Source organism: Macadamia integrifolia, chromosome 14 (assembly GCF_013358625.1).
Source record: "Macadamia integrifolia cultivar HAES 741 chromosome 14, SCU_Mint_v3, whole genome shotgun sequence".
NCBI lineage: Eukaryota > Viridiplantae > Streptophyta > Magnoliopsida > Proteales > Proteaceae > Macadamia > Macadamia integrifolia.
Genome location: NC_056570.1, coordinates 24,931,009 through 24,949,764, shown reverse-complemented (window position 1 = coordinate 24,949,764; position 18,756 = coordinate 24,931,009). Strand labels below are relative to the sequence as shown.

General features: G+C 40.3%; 1 protein-coding gene across 3 annotated transcripts in view; it reads right to left on the bottom strand.

Annotated features, from left to right (window-relative positions):
- Nucleotides 1–14,981: 14,981 nt before the first annotated feature.
- The window catches only part of LOC122061566, a 35,739-nt gene continuing 31,964 nt past the window's right edge, over nt 14,982–18,756 (bottom strand). The window contains exons 3-6 of one of the 3 annotated variants that reach the window (XM_042624891.1): nt 18,458–18,589; nt 18,107–18,286; nt 17,424–17,588; nt 14,982–15,649 (exon numbers count right to left, since the gene is read on the bottom strand). In XM_042624891.1, coding sequence (XP_042480825.1) covers nt 15,221–15,649; nt 17,424–17,588; nt 18,107–18,286; nt 18,458–18,589 — 906 coding nt within the window. In that variant the 3' untranslated portion in view covers nt 14,982–15,220. The remainder of the gene's footprint in view (nt 15,650–17,423; nt 17,589–18,106; nt 18,287–18,457; nt 18,590–18,756) is intronic. The other 2 variants (XM_042624893.1, XM_042624894.1) reach the window with 2 other exon arrangements.

Below are 18,756 nucleotides of genomic sequence, written 5' to 3'. Positions count from 1 at the left end.
AGGTGGTACTCCCTCATTGTGCCTCTAAAATAAATAAATAAAATAAATGTATATAATAAATGTACAAAAATAATAAATAAATAAGGGAAAGGACTTACCCATATGCCCCACATTGAGTTGCATATGTGGTCTCGGATCCTATGGAGTGTCTGCCCAATGTACCAGTCCACGGGACTATTATCCCCCTGGGAAGAGGCACCACAGCTCTTTGCACCATCTAGCCGGATTTCTCCCCAAGTCCTTCTCTTTATTCTTTCAACCATATATTTTAAAAATTATAAGGAACCCCAAGAAGTTTCACAATTTGTAAAAGGGCCCAGAAACACTTCAAATTCGTTTTTTTCAAAAAATAAAAAAATAAAAAAAAATTGAGATTTTAATTCCAAAGCGAAATTCAAATATTCTTACCACAAAATACAAAATTAAAAGTAATTTCTTATGGCAGATAAAAGTTACATCACATAAAATTGGAAGGTGAAAATCAAATTCAAGTGAAAGGTGCAATTTAATTTGTAGATAAAAGATACATCACATAAAATTGAAAGGTGAAAATCAAATTCAAGTGGAAGGTGAAATACAAAGCAAATTTAATTGGTAGATAAAAATTACATCACATGAAAGTGGAAGGTGAAATTCAAGTCAAAATTTGTGTGGTAGATGAAAATTATATCACATGAAAAGGGAAAGTGAAAATCAAATTCAAGAGGTAGATAAAATTGCATCACATGAAAGAAAAATTCAAGATTCCAAATCAAAAGCCAAAGAGCAAGATTCCAAATCAAAAGCCAAAGAGCAAGATTCCAAATCAAAAGCCAAAATTCAAGATTCCAAATCAAGAGCCAATTTCAAGATTCAAGGGCCTAAATTCAAGGTTCCAATCCCATGACTCAAATTCAAGAACCCCAATCAACAGAAAAAATCAAGGAAAGAAAGAATCTCATTGAATCGGTCCCAGGAGGCCCAATCTCATTGTACTAGCCCCAGGTGGCCCAATCCTATTGAACTGGCCCAGGTGGCCCAATCTCTTTGAATCGACTCCGAGTGACCCAATCTCATTAATCAATTCCCTAAGCTGGCACATAGAAGCCCAGCCAAGGAAAATTCAAGAATCAAATATTTTTGTCTTTTGCAAGATTGAAAGAGCCGTGAATTTCTTTCTTGTAATCGACGGTCCCAGACAGTCCAGATTGGTTCGAAAGACCCAACGTGGAGACCAAATTCCCTAAGCTCGCACATGGAAGCCCAACTAAGGAAATATCAAGAATCAAATTTTTTTTCTTTTGCAAGATTGAAAGAGCAGTGAATTTCTTTCTTGTAATCGATCATCCTAGATAGCCTAGATTGGTTCAAAAGACCCAGCCTGGAGACCAAATTCCCTAGACTAGCACATGGAAGCCTAGCCTAGAAAAAGTTAAAGATCAAGTACTAACGTCTTTTGCAGGATTGGAAGAGCAACAAATTTCTTTCCTACAATCGGCAGCCCAGGTAAGTCCTAAACTTTAAAGTAGTTAGGAGATATGACCTATTGCATTTTTTAACTCCGTCATTAGTGAACAAGATGACGGTAGTACATACTCCAAGTGGCAAAATATGGTCGTTCTTTTCCTTGCCCTTCGGCTGTTGGCACAGGCCTTGGCCAAAGAGGGGCATTCTATAGATACCCAATTTTGTCAGCCTCCTCTGGATATGATGAACTATGGATCTTGGACAAATTTCTTACTTTCAATCAACAAAGATGATAATTAATTGAGGTAATCCGATCGGGAAACATTCCATATCCATCCAAAATCTTGAAATTCTCGTGCGAGAAAAAAGAAGGGTCCAATTATGACATTTCATATACAAAGGAATTCAGCCCTAGGTGACCATATGGATGTATAGTACTCAGAATTACGATTCCAACGATATATGGTACGTCAAAATCGGACCGTCGAATCTCCCGCAATAGCTCCTGAAAAATTACATCCTAGTCGCATGCACCTGGCTTGCCCCGCACGCCCATGGCCTGCCTTGCAAGCACCCTGCTTGCCCTGCACAGCCATGGCCTACCTTGCACGAACCTTGCCTGCCCCACTCGCCCATGGCTTGCCTTGCATGCACCCCGCCTGCCCCTCCCACACCCCTGCCAGCCTCAAGTGCCCCTACCAACCTCCAGCACCCCTACCCAACCTCGTGCGCCACCGTGAACAGCCAGAATATACGTTCCCATGACTGGATTGGTGAAAAGATTTTCTCTTCACCCGCTCGAGCACTCTACACTGTACCACTAGCGTACCTTACACCACGAGCTCCTATTGGCCCAAAAAGGCATCTTTTATCTCATCGGCCTAAAAAAAATTACTTTTCAACCAGTGGCCAAAGAAATTTACCCTCCATCATATTGGTCCAAAATTTTATATTTTTACCCCATTGGTATAGAAAAATCATTTTTTAACCCCATTGGCTAGGAAAATTCCTCTTTCCTCCCCATTGGTTCAAAAATTCTATAAATACCCCCCTCCCTTTGGTTTTTCACACCACAAACACTCAAGCCTCCTAGGAGCACCCATAGTAGAGAAGCTCTACCTTCTCTCCTCCGCATCCCCCCTTGAGGTTTTTCATGTCTTCAAAAAGATCTTCATAAGATCCAAAGTGATCTTCAAAGTGCTCTTCGGGCCTTCGAAATTCTTCAATCCTTTGCCTTCTTTGAGTGATATTTTGTGTAGGAAAAGTTTTTCCTTAGTCTCCCACCCCCTCTTGAGGTTCTTCAAGTCTTCGAAGAGATCTTCATAAGATTCGAAGTGTTCTTCGGGCCTTCGAAACCATTTAGGTCTCAGCCCATTCCTAGTGAAAGCTTTGTCGGAGTGCCACCTCAGTCTAGCCCTCCCATAACCTATCCCCTGTGGAAGCTCTGTCAAAGTGCTACCTCAGCCAAAATCTAGAAGTAGCCCATCCCTAGCAGAAGCTTTGCTGAATCGATACTATAGTCAAAATCCAAAAGCAACCGCTCCTAGTCAGAACTAGGAAATTGGAGGTCAAGACCATCCTCCCCTGAGCCAGAGAATCCAAAAGACAATTCGTGCCAGCATTAATCTGGGTACCACCCCTCTTGACCCGAAACAGGGGTCAAGCTCAGGTATAATTTTTCACCCAAATTAGCATAATGTAGACTTTATATTGACCTTGTTGTAGTGTACATAATCATTTAAATTCAATTAATATACATATATGTGATAATTTATCCATGTATGTGGAATAGGAATAATCATGGAAAATGTCCGTTCTTAAGCATCTAGTAAGAAGACCGATTGAACTGGGCAGATTGGGTGCCTAACATCTTCCTAATTCTGTAACCTGACATATATCCTAAATCTCTAGACCAGACCAACTTTCAGGCGCTTTTCTCAAGAATCGGGCCCACTCCCGAGTCCTAGGCCCATAATCCTAGGTGGCGACTCCAACCCTTTTTGTATGATTCTAATCCCCTATTGAACCACCATCAAACCCCCGTCTCAGTGATGACCTTTACACTCTTGTGAAAAAGGCCTCCATGTATCTCTGAAAGGTGGTACGGTGCTGTGGGGCCCACGGGTAAAGCACACACGACACACCCCTCCTTAAGAGAAAGAGAGGAAAGAGGGCCAAATGCAAAGGGATTTCTCCGGCCACTACCCTCACACCCATACAACCACTTCTTAGCTTGGCCTTTCAGTGCAAAAATAATAAACATAAGCTTAACGGCATCATTAGAAAGCTGTTGGATTTTAATTACAACACATACCTTTTCAAATTCCCTTAGAAATAGGTATTCATCCTCAAAGGTCTGCCCATGGAAGTGGGGCAACATAGTGATGTATTGAGATTTGAGCTCAAAATTATTGCCCTGGGCTTGTGGTAGAACTATGCAGGAAGGTTAGGCTGCTCTAGCAGGGTAGAACCTATCTTTCAAAGATTTAGGTGGAGGGTTTTGCTATTGGTCTCCCATATTGAAAGGTACTAAAGAGAGTAAACGTAAGGGTCACTCCTTGTTGGATATCTACTTTCTAACATATTTGCACTATAACGTACCCACCTAGCACTCATGCAACAAAACACTATCCACAACTGGAATAAGACAAACCACAAACACAAAAAAATGAAAATTTTTTGAAAACTTTTTTTTTGTGAGCATATTGGCAGGGATCCGGGGTTGCTCAGGTCAATTCCTGAGGTACTATTACAGGGGAAAACCTGTCTTTATCATTCTGTGAGGCTTGACGACCTCCACCGATACATCTATTATTGCAAGTTGTTCTTCTTAGGAATTCAATAAAAGAAAAAGAAAATAAAGCACTTCGATTTACCAAAACAAATCAAAAAAATAACATGGAACTGTCTCCCCAACAATGACGCTAAAAACTTGTTTGAATTTTAAAATAAACCGCAAGTGTACGGATCAATGTAGCTAATGGGGTTGAACAAAAAGAGAGCAGCCACTTTATTTTCAAGCTTCTTTTAGTAATGCGAAAGTGTAACGATTGATTATGGTGATCTACTTCTAACTACCGTCCTCACACAAATGCATCAAAGAGCGTCCTTGTAATATCCCGCTTCTTAAACCCGGTCTGATTTCGCGGTTGAACCGGTTTAACCATGCAGGAACCGAGCCAGAGGATGTTAGAGCGGGTTCCTTATGGGCTATGATGGCACGGGTGACCTTAAACACCGGCTGGCCCGACAAGTCCGAGCCAGTGCTAGAAGAGACGGGAGTACCCAAACCGTGTACGTGCACCTACCATAAGGCTATGTACGGATAAAACAGGTATTATATCTGTATTTTAAGATATATATGTAGGCTACAATGTATGCCTGGGGTGGGGGTTTGAGCCGAGGTCTGAGCCCGGTCAAAATCCCAAGTTTTGACTCTCGGATGGGTATGTCAGGTGGGTACACCCACCCACCTGAGTGACCCATCCATCACTATTCACTTAAGTAGGAATAGTATATAAAGCTTTATGACTTCTTTTCTTTCCATTTATTACCCCCGTACGTTTGGTGAGAAAAGTAAAGAGGAGAGAGAAAAAGAAAGGGAAGAGGAAAGGAAGAGGAAGAAAGGGAGGATTTCAGTGGCGCCGAAGCTCGATCTTGCCATTCCGGTGCCGGGAGAGTAATCTTCAACTCGAGATCTACAGTTGGAGGTAAGAAAAGTTGGGTTTTATGAACATTAACCATACCCACGCTTTAAACCCTTGATTCGAGTATGGTTTCTTAAGATCTTGTAGACACCCTTTGAAATGATGAATCTAAGGTTTAATAGATGATTTATGTGTTGATCTTGAAGGATTTGAAGAGATATTGACAAGGTAGAAGGAGCATTGTGAGTTGGAAGTGATTTGGAGGGTTTGAAGTCATTCTTGGGAAAAGAAGGTAAGATGGTTCCCCTCACTTGAATCTAACTTAGATCTAAGCTAGAACCATCCTATAGGACTTTAAAGGTGTGAAGAATGGGTTGAGAAAAGCCCTATTTGGGTCCCCAAGGAATGGAGGAAGTTGAGAAGGAACTGGGGTTTTTCCGCCAAAACCGGCGGGTAGGACCGGTGGGTAGACAACCCACCTGAGACACCCACCTGAGACACCCACCTGAGAGGACCAGGGGGTTCTGGCCAAACCGGCGGGTAGGACCGACGGGTCCTACCGGCGGGTATGCCCGCCGGTCCCAAACCGGCGGGTGGGACCAGCGGGTATGCCCGCCGGTCCCAAACCGGCGGGTGGGACCGGTGGGTAGACAACCCACCTGAGGCACCCACCTGAGTGGCCAGAATGTGATTCTTAGGTCCGATCGAGCCCAAATCGAACGTGGGACCTTCTTTCGACGTTCTAAACACGATTTTGACGTCGGATTTCATTAATTTTGATTCTAAAATGGTGAAGTACTAACCCCGCTCAATTTTGTTAGGTTCACCAAAGCCTTCCCGATTCGCTCCGGATCTCACCCGTACCGAGCGGGACTCCTTGTACGCTACAAGTAAGTGGAGAGAGGACGTGTGGCCTTGTTTCAAGGCATTTGTTTGGCATTCATATAACCATATCTAATCTAGTCATGTCATCATGAATGTGCTATAAAGATTAGTCATTCCACTCATTGATGTACATATATGTTGTGTTTACTTTTCAAATGCAATTTGAATGAGATGCTATATGTTGAAAGTGGACATCATGTTGCATAATGCATTGATAGACTAGATGCCGTGGTCGGCTTGGAAACGAATGCATTGGTGGCCCGTGGTATGGGACACGGTGGCACTATGCAGTCGTACCGCATATAGGAGCATGCGGTATTAGGATTCTCACCATCCCGTGCTACGACCCTTCCCAACAGGGGTTAAGGTGTTGGGTTGCCATTTGGGGGGAAGCAGGGGTCGCGGTTGTCGGACACTGTGGCGGTTAGGCATTACGCCCGGCGAGTCGCGTAGGACAGCCGGCAACCCCGGTGGTATTTCAAGAGGGCCAATCGTACTGCTTTTAAATTGCTGGAGTCAGCACTGTCATTTAATTTATTTACATTTCTGTTGAGAGCCGGTGGACGGCATTGTCTTTATTTTTCCGAGTACTCACGGTGGGCCTTCTCCAACAGCCCTATGGNAATTCTTCAATCCTTTGCCTTCTTTGAGTGATATTTTGTGTAGGAAAAGTTTTTCCTTAGTCTCCCACCCCCTCTTGAGGTTCTTCAAGTCTTCGAAGAGATCTTCATAAGATTCGAAGTGTTCTTCGGGCCTTCGAAACCATTTAGGTCTCAGCCCATTCCTAGTGAAAGCTCTGTCGGAGTGCCACCTCAGTCTAGCCCTCCCATAACCTATCCCCTGTGGAAGCTCTGTCAAAGTGCTACCTCAGCCAAAATCTAGAAGTAGCCCATCCCTAGCAGAAGCTTTGCTGAATCGATACTATAGTCAAAATCCAAAAGCAACCGCTCCTAGTCAGAACTAGGAAATTGGAGGTCAAGACCATCCTCCCCTGAGCCAGAGAATCCAAAAGACAATTCGTGCCAGCATTAATCTGGGTCCCACCCCTCTTGACCCGAAACAGGGGTCAAGCTCAGGTATAATTTTTCACCCAAATTAGCATAATGTAGACTTTATATTGACCTTGTTGTAGTGTACATAATCATTTAAATTCAATTAATATACATATATGTGATAATTTATCCATGTATGTGGAATAGGAATAATCATGGAAAATGTCCGTTCTTAAGCATCTAGTAAGAAGACCGATTGAACTGGGCAGATTGGGTGCCTAGCATCTTCCTAATTTTGTAACCTGACATATATCCTAAATCTCTAGACCAGACCAACTTTCGGGCGCTTTTCTCAAGAATCGGGCCCACTCCCGAGTCCTAGGCCCATAATCCTAGGTGGCGACTCCAACCCTTTTTGTATGATCCTAATCCCCTATTGAACCACCATCAAACCCCCGTCTCAGTGATGACCTTTACACTCTTGTGAAAAAGGCCTCCATGTATCTCTGAATGGTGGTACGGTGCTGTGGGGCCCACGGGTAAAGCACACACGACACACCCCTCCTTAAGAGAAAGAGAGGAAAGAGGGCCAAATGCAAAGGGATTTCTCCGGCCACTACCCTCACACCCATACAACCACTTCTTAGCTTGGCCTTTCAATGCAAAAATAATAAACATAAGCTTAACGGCATCATTAGAAAGCTGTTGGATTTTAATTACAACACATACCTTTTCAAATTCCCTTAGAAATAGGTATTCATCCTCAAAGGTCTGCCCATGGAAGTGGGGCAACATAGTGATGTATTGAAATTTGAGCTCAAAATTATTGCCCTGGGCTTGTGGTAGAACTATGCAGGAAGGTTAGGCTGCTCTAGCAGGGTAGAACCTATCTTTCAAAGATTTAGGTGGAGGGTTTTGCTATTGGTCTCCCATATTGAAAGGTACTAAAGAGAGTAAACGTAAGGGTCACTCCTTGTTGGATATCTACTTTCTAACATATTTTCACTATAACGTACCCACCTAGCACTCATGCAACAAAACACTATCCACAACTGGAATAAGACAAACCACAAACACAAAAAAATGAAAATTTTTTGAAAACTTTTTTTTTGTGAGCATATTGGCAGGGATCCGGGGTTGCTCAGGTCAATTCCTGAGGTACTATTACAGGGGAAAACCTGTCTTTATCATACTGTGAGGCTTGACGACCTCCACCGATACATCTATTATTGCAAGTTGTTCTTCTTAGGAATTCAATAAAAGAAAAAGAAAATAAAGCACTTCGATTTACCAAAACAAATCAAAAAAATAACATGGAACTGTCTCCCCAACAATGACGCTAAAAACTTGTTTGAATTTTAAAATAAACCGCAAGTGTACGGATCAATGTAGCTAATGGGGTTGAACAAAAAGAGAGCAGCCACTTTATTTTCAAGCTTCTTTTAGTAATGCGAAAGTGTAACGATTGATTATGGTGATCTACTTCTAACTACCGTCCTCACACAAATGCATCAAAGAGCGTCCTAACCAACACATCTAGGGAAATTGGAATTGAAATTGTAATAAAAATTGAACAACCTAACCATTCACGTCTAGCACTAACCATTCGTCATCTAAGAATTTAAATACTCAAACCACGCAATTAAAAAGCAAATAACCAAAAGTAAAAATGCTGAAATAAAAAGTGTTGAATAGTAAATAAATAAAATAAAAAGGGAATAAAGCTAGAGAAAGGCACACAAGTAGGTATCTCTACTTAGCCCAAGGGATGCACCATAAATAATATGAGCTTCCCCACTTGACCAAAATGTACTCTTATAAGGGCTTTTCTACTTGGCTTAGGGGGAAGGGATGCAATATAAATAATCAAAGTAAAAGGATGGTTCCATAGCTAGAGAGGGGCAAAGCCAACACATCCATCTAGCCATGTACCTTGAGGGAAAGGGAAAGCAATAATGTAAAACTAAAAATTTAAAACCTAATTTAAGAATGATGGGTAGAAAGCAGAGGGAATGAGAGGGGGGGTGAGAAGACTACTATAGAAGCCTACTTGCCTAAACTTCCATACTTCAATCCTTATATTAAAATAACCTGATTGATTTGAATTACTACCAGCCCTAAAATCCAGATTTGAACTAAATCAAATCTGAAATTGCTAGGACTAGAGAAAACAAATTGAAGAGAAAAATTGAACTTGAAAGAGATGCTCCACAGCTTGTTCTTATCACCTAGAACTAAGCCAAGAACTAGAAATTAAAATTAAGACATCTTTGAATAACTTAAACAATAAAATAAAAGGTTTGCACTAATCAAAATAAAATACTTGCATTAATAAAAAAAATTACAAAAGTGTTTGCATAAAAAAACTAAGACAAAGAACTAAAGAGAAAAAGAGAGCACAACTAAAAACCTAGAAGAAGAGAGGAAGAAGGGAACACCCCTTTAGGGTTTGGTGGACCCTCTTATATAGGGAATGGGGAGGAAGTAGAGGAGGATGCCCAAGGGAGATCCTCTTGGACGATTTTGATGAGGTGGAGGAGGGATTGGGAGATAAAATAGGAAGTAGGGGATTTTTTTTATTTCTTGCCTTTTTTTCCCTTTTTTTTTTTTATTCTCTTTTGTGCGCAACCTCTTGGCCTAATTTTTATGATGAGGTGGAGGAGAGAGAAGAGAGAGAGAGGGAGAGAATCCTATGAGAGGAGACCTCCCACGATTTTGGTTTCCTCTTTTTTTTTTTGGCATACAAAATCCTCTCTTGGAGGATTTCTCTTGCTTGGACAATCTTCTAATTGAGTAGGAAGTTCCATCCATGCCCCATGCTTTAAGTAATGAGTATGAGAAAAAATCTTTCAAAAAATAGCAGTCGAGAGATTCGAACTTGAGACCTCTTGGAGAGAAAGGGATTTTTGCACACCACAACTCACTAACTATGCTAGGTAGTTGTTACCAAAAAAGAATCTTCAATCACTCAAGGGAGTTCCATCGATCTTTGTTGGCATTTGAAATATTCCTTGTACACCTTGGGCCACTACAAATGGGTTGGTTCTGCATCTCAGTTCAGTTCTAATTCATTATTTTTTTTCTGGCCTGAAAAGAATAATCACTTGTACGACTAACCAAATGGATGTGTACTTTTAATGCAACACATCCATCTTGCTCAAAATTTTGTCCTCTTCGTAACCATGAAAGAAACGGGACCTATTTGTGTGTAAAATTAGAGATATGACGCCCGATAGTCCTTAAGGCCTTGAAAATAGAAAACCTGCAAAAAGAGAGTAAAACCCAAGGTAGCTCCATTCTAAAAATGTTAAATGCATGCTTTACTACCTAAGATTTCACACACAAATGTGTTCAATAATGAGACTCTCCATGATTTAGGTTTCCTAATTAGGGTTTCTTTCGGTCTAAGGTGATGATGTAGAGGAGAGAGAAGAGAGAAAGGAAAGAGTCCAATGATTTTATTCTTCTTTTTATTTCTTTTCACTCTCTTCTATCTTGCGCACAATCACTTTCTTGGACGATTTCTTCTCCTTGCTTTGCACGATTTTGGGCTATCTTTCAATTTAACTAGAAATTCTGTCCATGCCCCTTGTCTTTAAGTAGATGAAAAATAGAGAATCTTTAACCAAAATCTTCAAAAAATAGATCTTATGTTTCGCTCCCAAGGAGAGAGAGAGAGAGTGACACCCAAGGTGGGTCCCTCTTACTTTGTTGGCATCTGAAATATTCTCTTATACCCCTAGGACAATTGCAGATGGGCTAGGTCTGCCTCTCGGTTCTCTTCTGGTCCATTATTCTTTTTTTGGCCCAAAAAGAATAATCATGTGTACGGGTGTCAAAACGATGTGTACTTTTAATGCAACTTGTCCATCTTGCTCAGAATTTAGTCCTCTTCAGAACCATGAAAAGAAAAGGGACTCTTTATATGTAAAATTGGAGATAGGACATCCGATAGTCCTTAAGGCCTTGTAAATACAAACTCTGCAAAAAAAGAATAAAACCCAAGATAGCTCTATTCTAAATATGTAAAATGCATGATTTTTACCCTAAGACTTCACACATAAATGTGCTCATCAGTGGGTGTAGTGTTTAATTTGGGGATTTTTTTTTTTTTTACATACCTTGTCGAGATGAGAGGTGAGTGGGTGTAGTGTTTAATTTAATTTTTTTTTTCATATGTGCATGTGGTTGTGCATTTATTAAACTCTGTTAAACTATTTATGCATTAGAATGGTGTGTGAGATGTGGACAGTGTGTGGACAGATGTGTGGATAGTTTGTGGTGGACAATGTGTGTGTGGAAGTGTGTGGTTGTGGCTGTGTGGGGTGTGTTGTGGCCGATGGTGTTTTTAGTATCACATTCTTAATCATCATTACTCTTACTGTTATAATGGACTGTGCATACATATCGGAATGCATCTAGCTAAGATAATAGACACAGGTGCTACAACCCTTTGCCAATAAAGAAAAGGTATTGGCTAATCCAACATGTGGTAGGGTCTGATGATGCAATTCTAGAGTGCCACATCCGTGGTACGAGTGATTATTGCCAAAGGCGAACATGCCTGACATGACCGATGGTGATTCCGATATCGAGACAATGCTAGGGGTTATTAATAGGGGCTTACCAGCTACCAAAGTACACATGTAGAAACTAGTATGCTCCTGACTTGCAACTAGCTTATATTAATGGGGGGACCAATGGCGCATTTCAAGACCCGGGATACCACCTATGTTGCAATAGCACTAAAACCCCATCTGAACTTTGTTGTGTTAGGTTGTGTGATAATAATCTGAATCATAATTGCATTTCATTTAATCTCTATGGTTCTATATACTGCATCATATTTGGTTGTGCTTGCTCACATGTCCTATCCCTCACTGGGCTTCATGGAGGCTCTCCCCATTTGTTATGTGTTTTTAGACAATGATTTAGGTATCCCATCCAATGCCATTGTGGAGACACCAGCTCTGCTTGGTGACAAGTTGTTTCTAGAGGAGCTTATGGAGCACGAATAGGGTTGTGTTTTTTATGAATGTGCCTATGGGACACTCTGAGGATGATAGGAGTCATCCTTACCTTTTGATTCTTTTAAGTATACATTTGATGTATTATTGTGGATAGATACATGTAATACAACTTGGCATGAGTTTCAAATTCTTTTGTGTAAATATGATGATCTTGGTTGGATTGTTGAATATGAGAGCGTGTCCAAGTCACAAGCCTTCAAATTAGTGGAGGTGGGTGTGACAACGTTGCTCTCTAGATCCTATGTAGCAAGCCAGTTGTGATCTGGTCTAGGCCAAATGGCCTTTGTGAGTTTACATCAATAAACTCTTATGGGAGTTGGTTTTCTATCTATGACGGCAATATGTGCCCAATCTCATGAAGGCTTCTTACCAGTGCTTGACTAATTTATGGGGGGTCATTATTTAGAGAATTTTAGGCTGAAAAGGGGGAAAAAACGAAAAAGAAGAGTAAACAAAAATAGAAGAAACAAAGCAGCACCACAAGAACATCCAACCTAAAATCAATCTGTTTACATGGATCTTTGCCCTCCAAACAGCTCTGTTGAGTCAAGACCTAGCCTATGCATATATTTTCTTACACCATCATCTATAATCATTTTAGGCTTGCCCCTAGCCCTTTTAACTTCTTGTATCTAGATCTGATCATTCCTCCTTACTAAGGCATCCCAAGATCTCCGTTCAACATGCTCATACCACCTTAAACGACATTCTTGGAGCTTGTCCTGAATTGGACTACTCCCAGATCAGCTCTAATCTGGTCGTTCCTTTCTCTATCTCTCCTAACGGATATGATGATAAAGTATGTATTTTTTGGAATCATTGCTCTCGTCATACTGTCTCAAAAAAAAAAAAAAAAAACAAAACAAAAACAAAAACAAACAAACAAACAAACCTTTCTCTGATCGTTTAATGGCTTGCAATGTTGGTTAAACGGGTCTAAAGCTTGGGTCCCTCAGGTGCACAGGTGTCTCAGGGCTGGTGGTGATGAGTAGCTAAGGTGAGGCTAGGAGCGATGGTGGGATTGTAGGAAGTAGGAGGGGCAGGTGGGGGTGCGCCAAGATAGAGGTGGAGGAATGAGGTGGGGTTGCATGAAGAAGAAGGAGAAGGGGCGGCGGTGGGGTGTCATGTGTTATAATGCATTTTTACCTTTTTGCCCTCGTATTTAGCTATTAGAACATGTGTTCTCTATATTTGAGCACATAATGAAAGAAAAACAGGTTTTGGCTTTCTCTTATAGGTTCTTTTCGGTATCATTTTTTTTTTTTTTTTTTTTTTATCTATTAAAAAAAAAAAATTCATTAACGAAACCATTTTTTAATCTAAAAATAAAAATCATTTGATAATTACTAGACATAATATATTATAGAATTAGAAATAGGTTTGGTATGCCTCCATGTACGATGATTTTTATAACTTTAGAACTCCATTTCTTTGTGTCTCTTCAAATGTTAGGATGGCTTGTCTTTCATAACCATTAAACGTTCATAAAAAGTGTTCCTAGAATCCCTCAGGCTGATGAAACATAATCGAAGGCATTCAAATCGAATATCTTCGAACCCAAGGAATAGGCTTATGATCGTCATACTCAAATGACTTCCTTGGACCGAATCCATGTATCTCCCAGCTACATTTATTTTGTCCATCATTATCGTCTTCCCAAACCCTGGATCTTAAACAATAATCTTCCACTAACAACACCAGGAGAGGAAAACTAATGAAATCAGGCTAAAGAGAAAATTTCAATGAACAAAGCAGTTGTTGAACCATGAAGCCATACCAGATATTTGAAGTTATAGCCCTTCCCTTCTTTTGTTGCTCTTTAGTGGATATGATGATAAAGTCGCCCTTTCTCTGATAATTTAATGGCTTGCAGTGTTGGTGATACAAGTCTAGAGCCTGGAATCCCTCAAGTGCACGGGGCATTGCAGGGGTGGTGGTGGCGGGTAGGTGAGAGGAGAGGCTCCGGGACAGGGTGGGATTGTAGGAAGAACACGCATTCATTTGAGTTTGCATAATGAAGGAAAAACAGTTTTTGGCCATAATGGAAAAGAGGTCTTGACTTTATTATGGAATTTGTATTCTGATTTCTTTTCTTTTTTTTTTTTTTTTTTTTTTAATAAACAGAAATAAGGTCCATAAATAGGTCGGTTTTATGTATATCAATACCAAAACACATAAAAATACATAAAAACATTTTTTGGTCAGAAAAACAAATAAAAATGATACCCATAAACGGTGACTAAAGAAAGCGTTTAACAAAAAATGTTTGATCAGATTTGTCAAAAGATTCCATCGTTGGTAGCCTACTGACAGTCAATTTCAGCCCATTCTAATCTAGCACGGTTTGTGTTTTTAATATCAAATTAAACTAGCATCAAAATAGATGGTCGCATATTTCTTTCCATTGCGGAGATTGTAAGATTCCATTTTCTGGGGTATTAATTATTGGTGAGAGCATGGGGTCGAGAATGCATCAGCCATTTAGCTAACGAGGTCAACAGTTGCATCGAAAGATTAAGTATTGATATCGATCATTGTATCGATCAACTAAATTTAAGATTTGTATTGGAAGATAACATATCGTATCAAAAATACACCAAGATATGTTAAAAATCAAGGACTAAAATACTAATACCGATCACCGTATAAATTTGCCAAATTTAAGATAAGTATATCAAAGATACTTTAAACCATGGTTGCACCTGAATTTCCACATTGTTGCACCTGAGTTTGGACCGATTGGGCAAAGTTGACTTTAGATCATAATGGGATTGGCAGTCCTAATCCCAGCCTAAATCAAGTGCTGCCAGCCATCCGATGCACACTGGATACACTGGAGCACTTGAGAGGATCCAGTTCCCAGCAAAACTTATTTGTAGTCCTGCTTGGAATCACAACCCCCTTCCCCCCATCTGGGACCATTCCCATTTCCTTTTAGCCCTTTTCTCAAGGGCCTAACAAAAGTCACAAGGCCCACCATATAAGTGAAATAAGCCACCAAATCATGGTATTATTATTATTGTTATTGTTACTAAAATGAACCACTCATAATGCTAAGCTAATACACATACCCCACGACCCCCATCCCAAAAAAATCCCCCCCCCCAAAATAAAGGAAAAGCTAACACATACACATTAAAAAAATTAATAAATACGCCCAAAAAATGATAAAAGAAAAATTTTACATTCAGTAGCCTCTGATGAGTTGGAGAGAGACTGTTCAGACACAAGGCTTTGATGATTGTTTAGGATCTTCCACCACAAGGATGTGTGCACTAGAGCCTGGCGTTACTGCACTACAAACAACCTCTGTAACTAGTGGCGTGGGAACAGGTAGAATAACCTTGTCCACCACTGGACTTACAGTAGCAGTAAAATCATGTGTCGGTGGTGATGGCGGTGGTGGTGGTATGGTTGGGGCTGTGGGCGTGGCCATTGGAGAAGAGCCCACAGTGGTGTTTGTGGGAACTGAAATGGGATAAACTTCTGTGACTTCTTCAATGCCCTCATCCAAGTACACAACATCCTGCATAGTGAGCTGGTGGTATTCAACAATCTCCCTCAGAAAGCGATTCTCACGTGCATAGATAGAATTCTCATGTGCCAAGCGTGCCTTCTCAGCTAGAAGCGTCTCTAGTTGAAGCCGGATCTGAGATGCAAGCATAGTATGTCAGAATTTGGGAACAGACATGATTTGAACCAACAGCATTTCCACATAAATAATACATGCACTTTTTTGTGCATCTTATTAAAGATAAGGAGACAGTTTGATGCAGTATACACACAAATGAAACATTAAGTAGGAGGGAACACAGCTTTATGAACCCATTTTGCTACACACATAACTCATCACCAAAAGCATTGTCACAAACATCTCAAGTTAAGCTATCATAATCATGTTATACCATATATCCAGTAAAATACCACAGGTTTTTAAGTCCCTCTGCCTCAGCATCATTTCACCCTTCCACAATCTCTGGAGCCAACAACCTGTGCAGACTGCTCCTCACTAGGGGCAGTATGTGGTCTTTGCTGTGCATGTTTCATTCATCTGAGGAAGACTTACATTCCCTTAGATGCACTAATCTAGTGCTCTCTTCCCATTTTTGTCATTCCCCCTTCCCAATTCCACACATTACATTCAAAAGAGGATGGGATAGGGGAAGGGCATGACATGCACAGCAAACTAATAGAACAGGTAAATGTAAAAAATGCACCAAAATCAAAAGATAAAAAGGATCAATTGCAAATTCAAGCATGGTCATCATGATACTTCTCCCACGACAAAGACTCTAATCTGCCAAAGTCATTAGCCAACCAGGATACCCGAAGCATAACATGTTCAAACCATAGTTGTCATGGCAACCAGGCGACCTAAGGCATTGGAGAGGTGCCTAGGCGTGCAGTATATGACTATGTAATATAACAATGATAATTTTATACAATTATGCTTATATGCAACATAGAACCATAACAATACAATATCATATAATCATGCTAATAAAGATCTAGTATGAAAAAATAAAAAATCAGCAAATAATAAACAAAACAAGGGATATAATATAAGAAAATTCATTATTAAAAACCAAAAAACAAAAAACACAAAACAAAAAAACAAAAAAAACAAAAAGAATAAACAATAAAAATAAATGTAGGCTCATGAAATGTCAACAAGCTGTGCTGTTGCCTTGTACCCAAGAGCCTGGATGCCTAGATAATCCCTCGACAACTATGGTTCAAATAAGAAGCAGTGACAGGTGTAAGTCACAAAGTGCAAGCAACTCAGAAGCCACCAGCTGACCTCCTGACTCCTAGATGGTGAGTGAATCAGCCCCCTGAACTGCTATCTATAAGACAAATCGATGGCCAATCTGACCCCATAATTCGCCATAACCTATATCTTTTTCCATAACCACTTTTGGCAACATTCTACATACATTAAAGGATAAATAAAACCATCAACGATCCAACACCTATTCAATGTCCAGGATCCAGGTGAGGTGACTAATTTACAGACATAAAGGGTGCACACAGACAAGCATGCCAGATGTGCCTATATGGAGAAAGCCATGTATGTCCTGAAGAGGAGACAAATTCATATCTATATCCATGACTCATCTTACAAGATTGAGATGAAGGGAGGAAATATCTTGATCAATCGTACAAGTTAGATTGGTATGTTTTATAAGAACTGCTTAAACGACTCATATGAGGTCCATTCCAATGGCAAACATGAACTCATTTGAAGATCAGAAATGCAGACAAGATTTATAAACAAAGCGCACACACACACACACACACACAAAGTTAAATACATTAAAATATGCATCATAGAAATCAGAACCATGAGGGTAATGTGTTTTTCCTCTAAAAATGAGATTCTGTTATTCTTTTTTGGGGCTGGGGGGGAGGGTAATGCCTACCAGATCATCATCCTCTGTACTATCCCCCTTCTCACGACTCTCCCTGAGAATTCGATTCTCCTCTTCTAGCTGAGCACATCGCTCCTTCGCAAAAGCCAGATCTGCTTTGATTGTTTTCAGCTCTCGTAGGAGCAGCTTGGCTTTGGCAGCCATTGCCATTGCAACCTGTCTCAAAAGAAAGGACATCATGTATTTTACCAGCAGGAAAGATACAAATGGAAAGCCAAGACTATAAAAATAACTCAAAAAAAAGACTAAACAGGATATATGTGAACACATTCCTGTTGGGAAAAATTACAGGAACAGTAGTTTGCATTGATACGCACAGAATTCTTTACCAGGTAAAACCATCTCAAAATGGATAACTGAAAAAGAGTCGCACCCCAGAGCAACATTTTATAACTTCAATAACAAAATGAAGGCATATAAATCTGAGTTAGAAAATACTAAGTTGAGTAACCAAAGAAGTTCTGGGATGTGCCAGTTGGACAAATATTTCAATTATTTTGGTTCATCCGACTCAACAGAATGGTTATCGGTCAAATAAAAATTATTCCAGTTGCATTAAAAAATCCATTCATGTGCCCACCACCAAAATTTAACGGATTCCGAACAGAAGACCCCAATCAATAGGAACAAATGCTTTTACTATATGATCCAGTGATACACATTTGCCACCTTACGTCGCGAGATGCCTTGAGTTGAGTCTCATGGTCTGTTTGTGTCTGTGCTTGCTGCTGCGGGGTGCATACATCATTTGCTTGGTTCTGTGAATCAGAACTGCTCCCCTTTCTCCTGATATGCAGCCTACGTGTCTCCTGGATGATGTCTGCAGTCCGATTCTCAACAAGTGTCAGACCCTCCTGCACAATTTCAGTAAATTTTTTTATCAAAAGGTAGACAGGCCATGCTGTGCATCTAAAATACTCGCATACTCCCTCTATCTCTAAACTGACATTGGAACTTAGGCCAGGCTAAACTTTCAAATTACCATATGTGTAGCAAACTTGAATTTCTAAAATTTTGAATTTTACCTCGAAAGACTTTCCAATTGTACCACCAAGGTAATTAAGAGAAGAAGTGATTACATCTAACCCCTTCTGTATTTTGGGATTCTCTGACTTACGATTGCTCTCAAGAGATCCGTAAGGCTGATGGAACTGCAACTAGAAAATAAGCAAAATGAAGGGACATATGTGGAGAAAAATCAGAAGGATAAAGCATCTCCATTTCACAACAAAATGACCACTACATGAACCAAAAAGAGATTTAAAAAAGGCTATGCTTGAGGAAGAGGAGAGGGCTGAAGGCCTATTGAATTGACCACCATTGA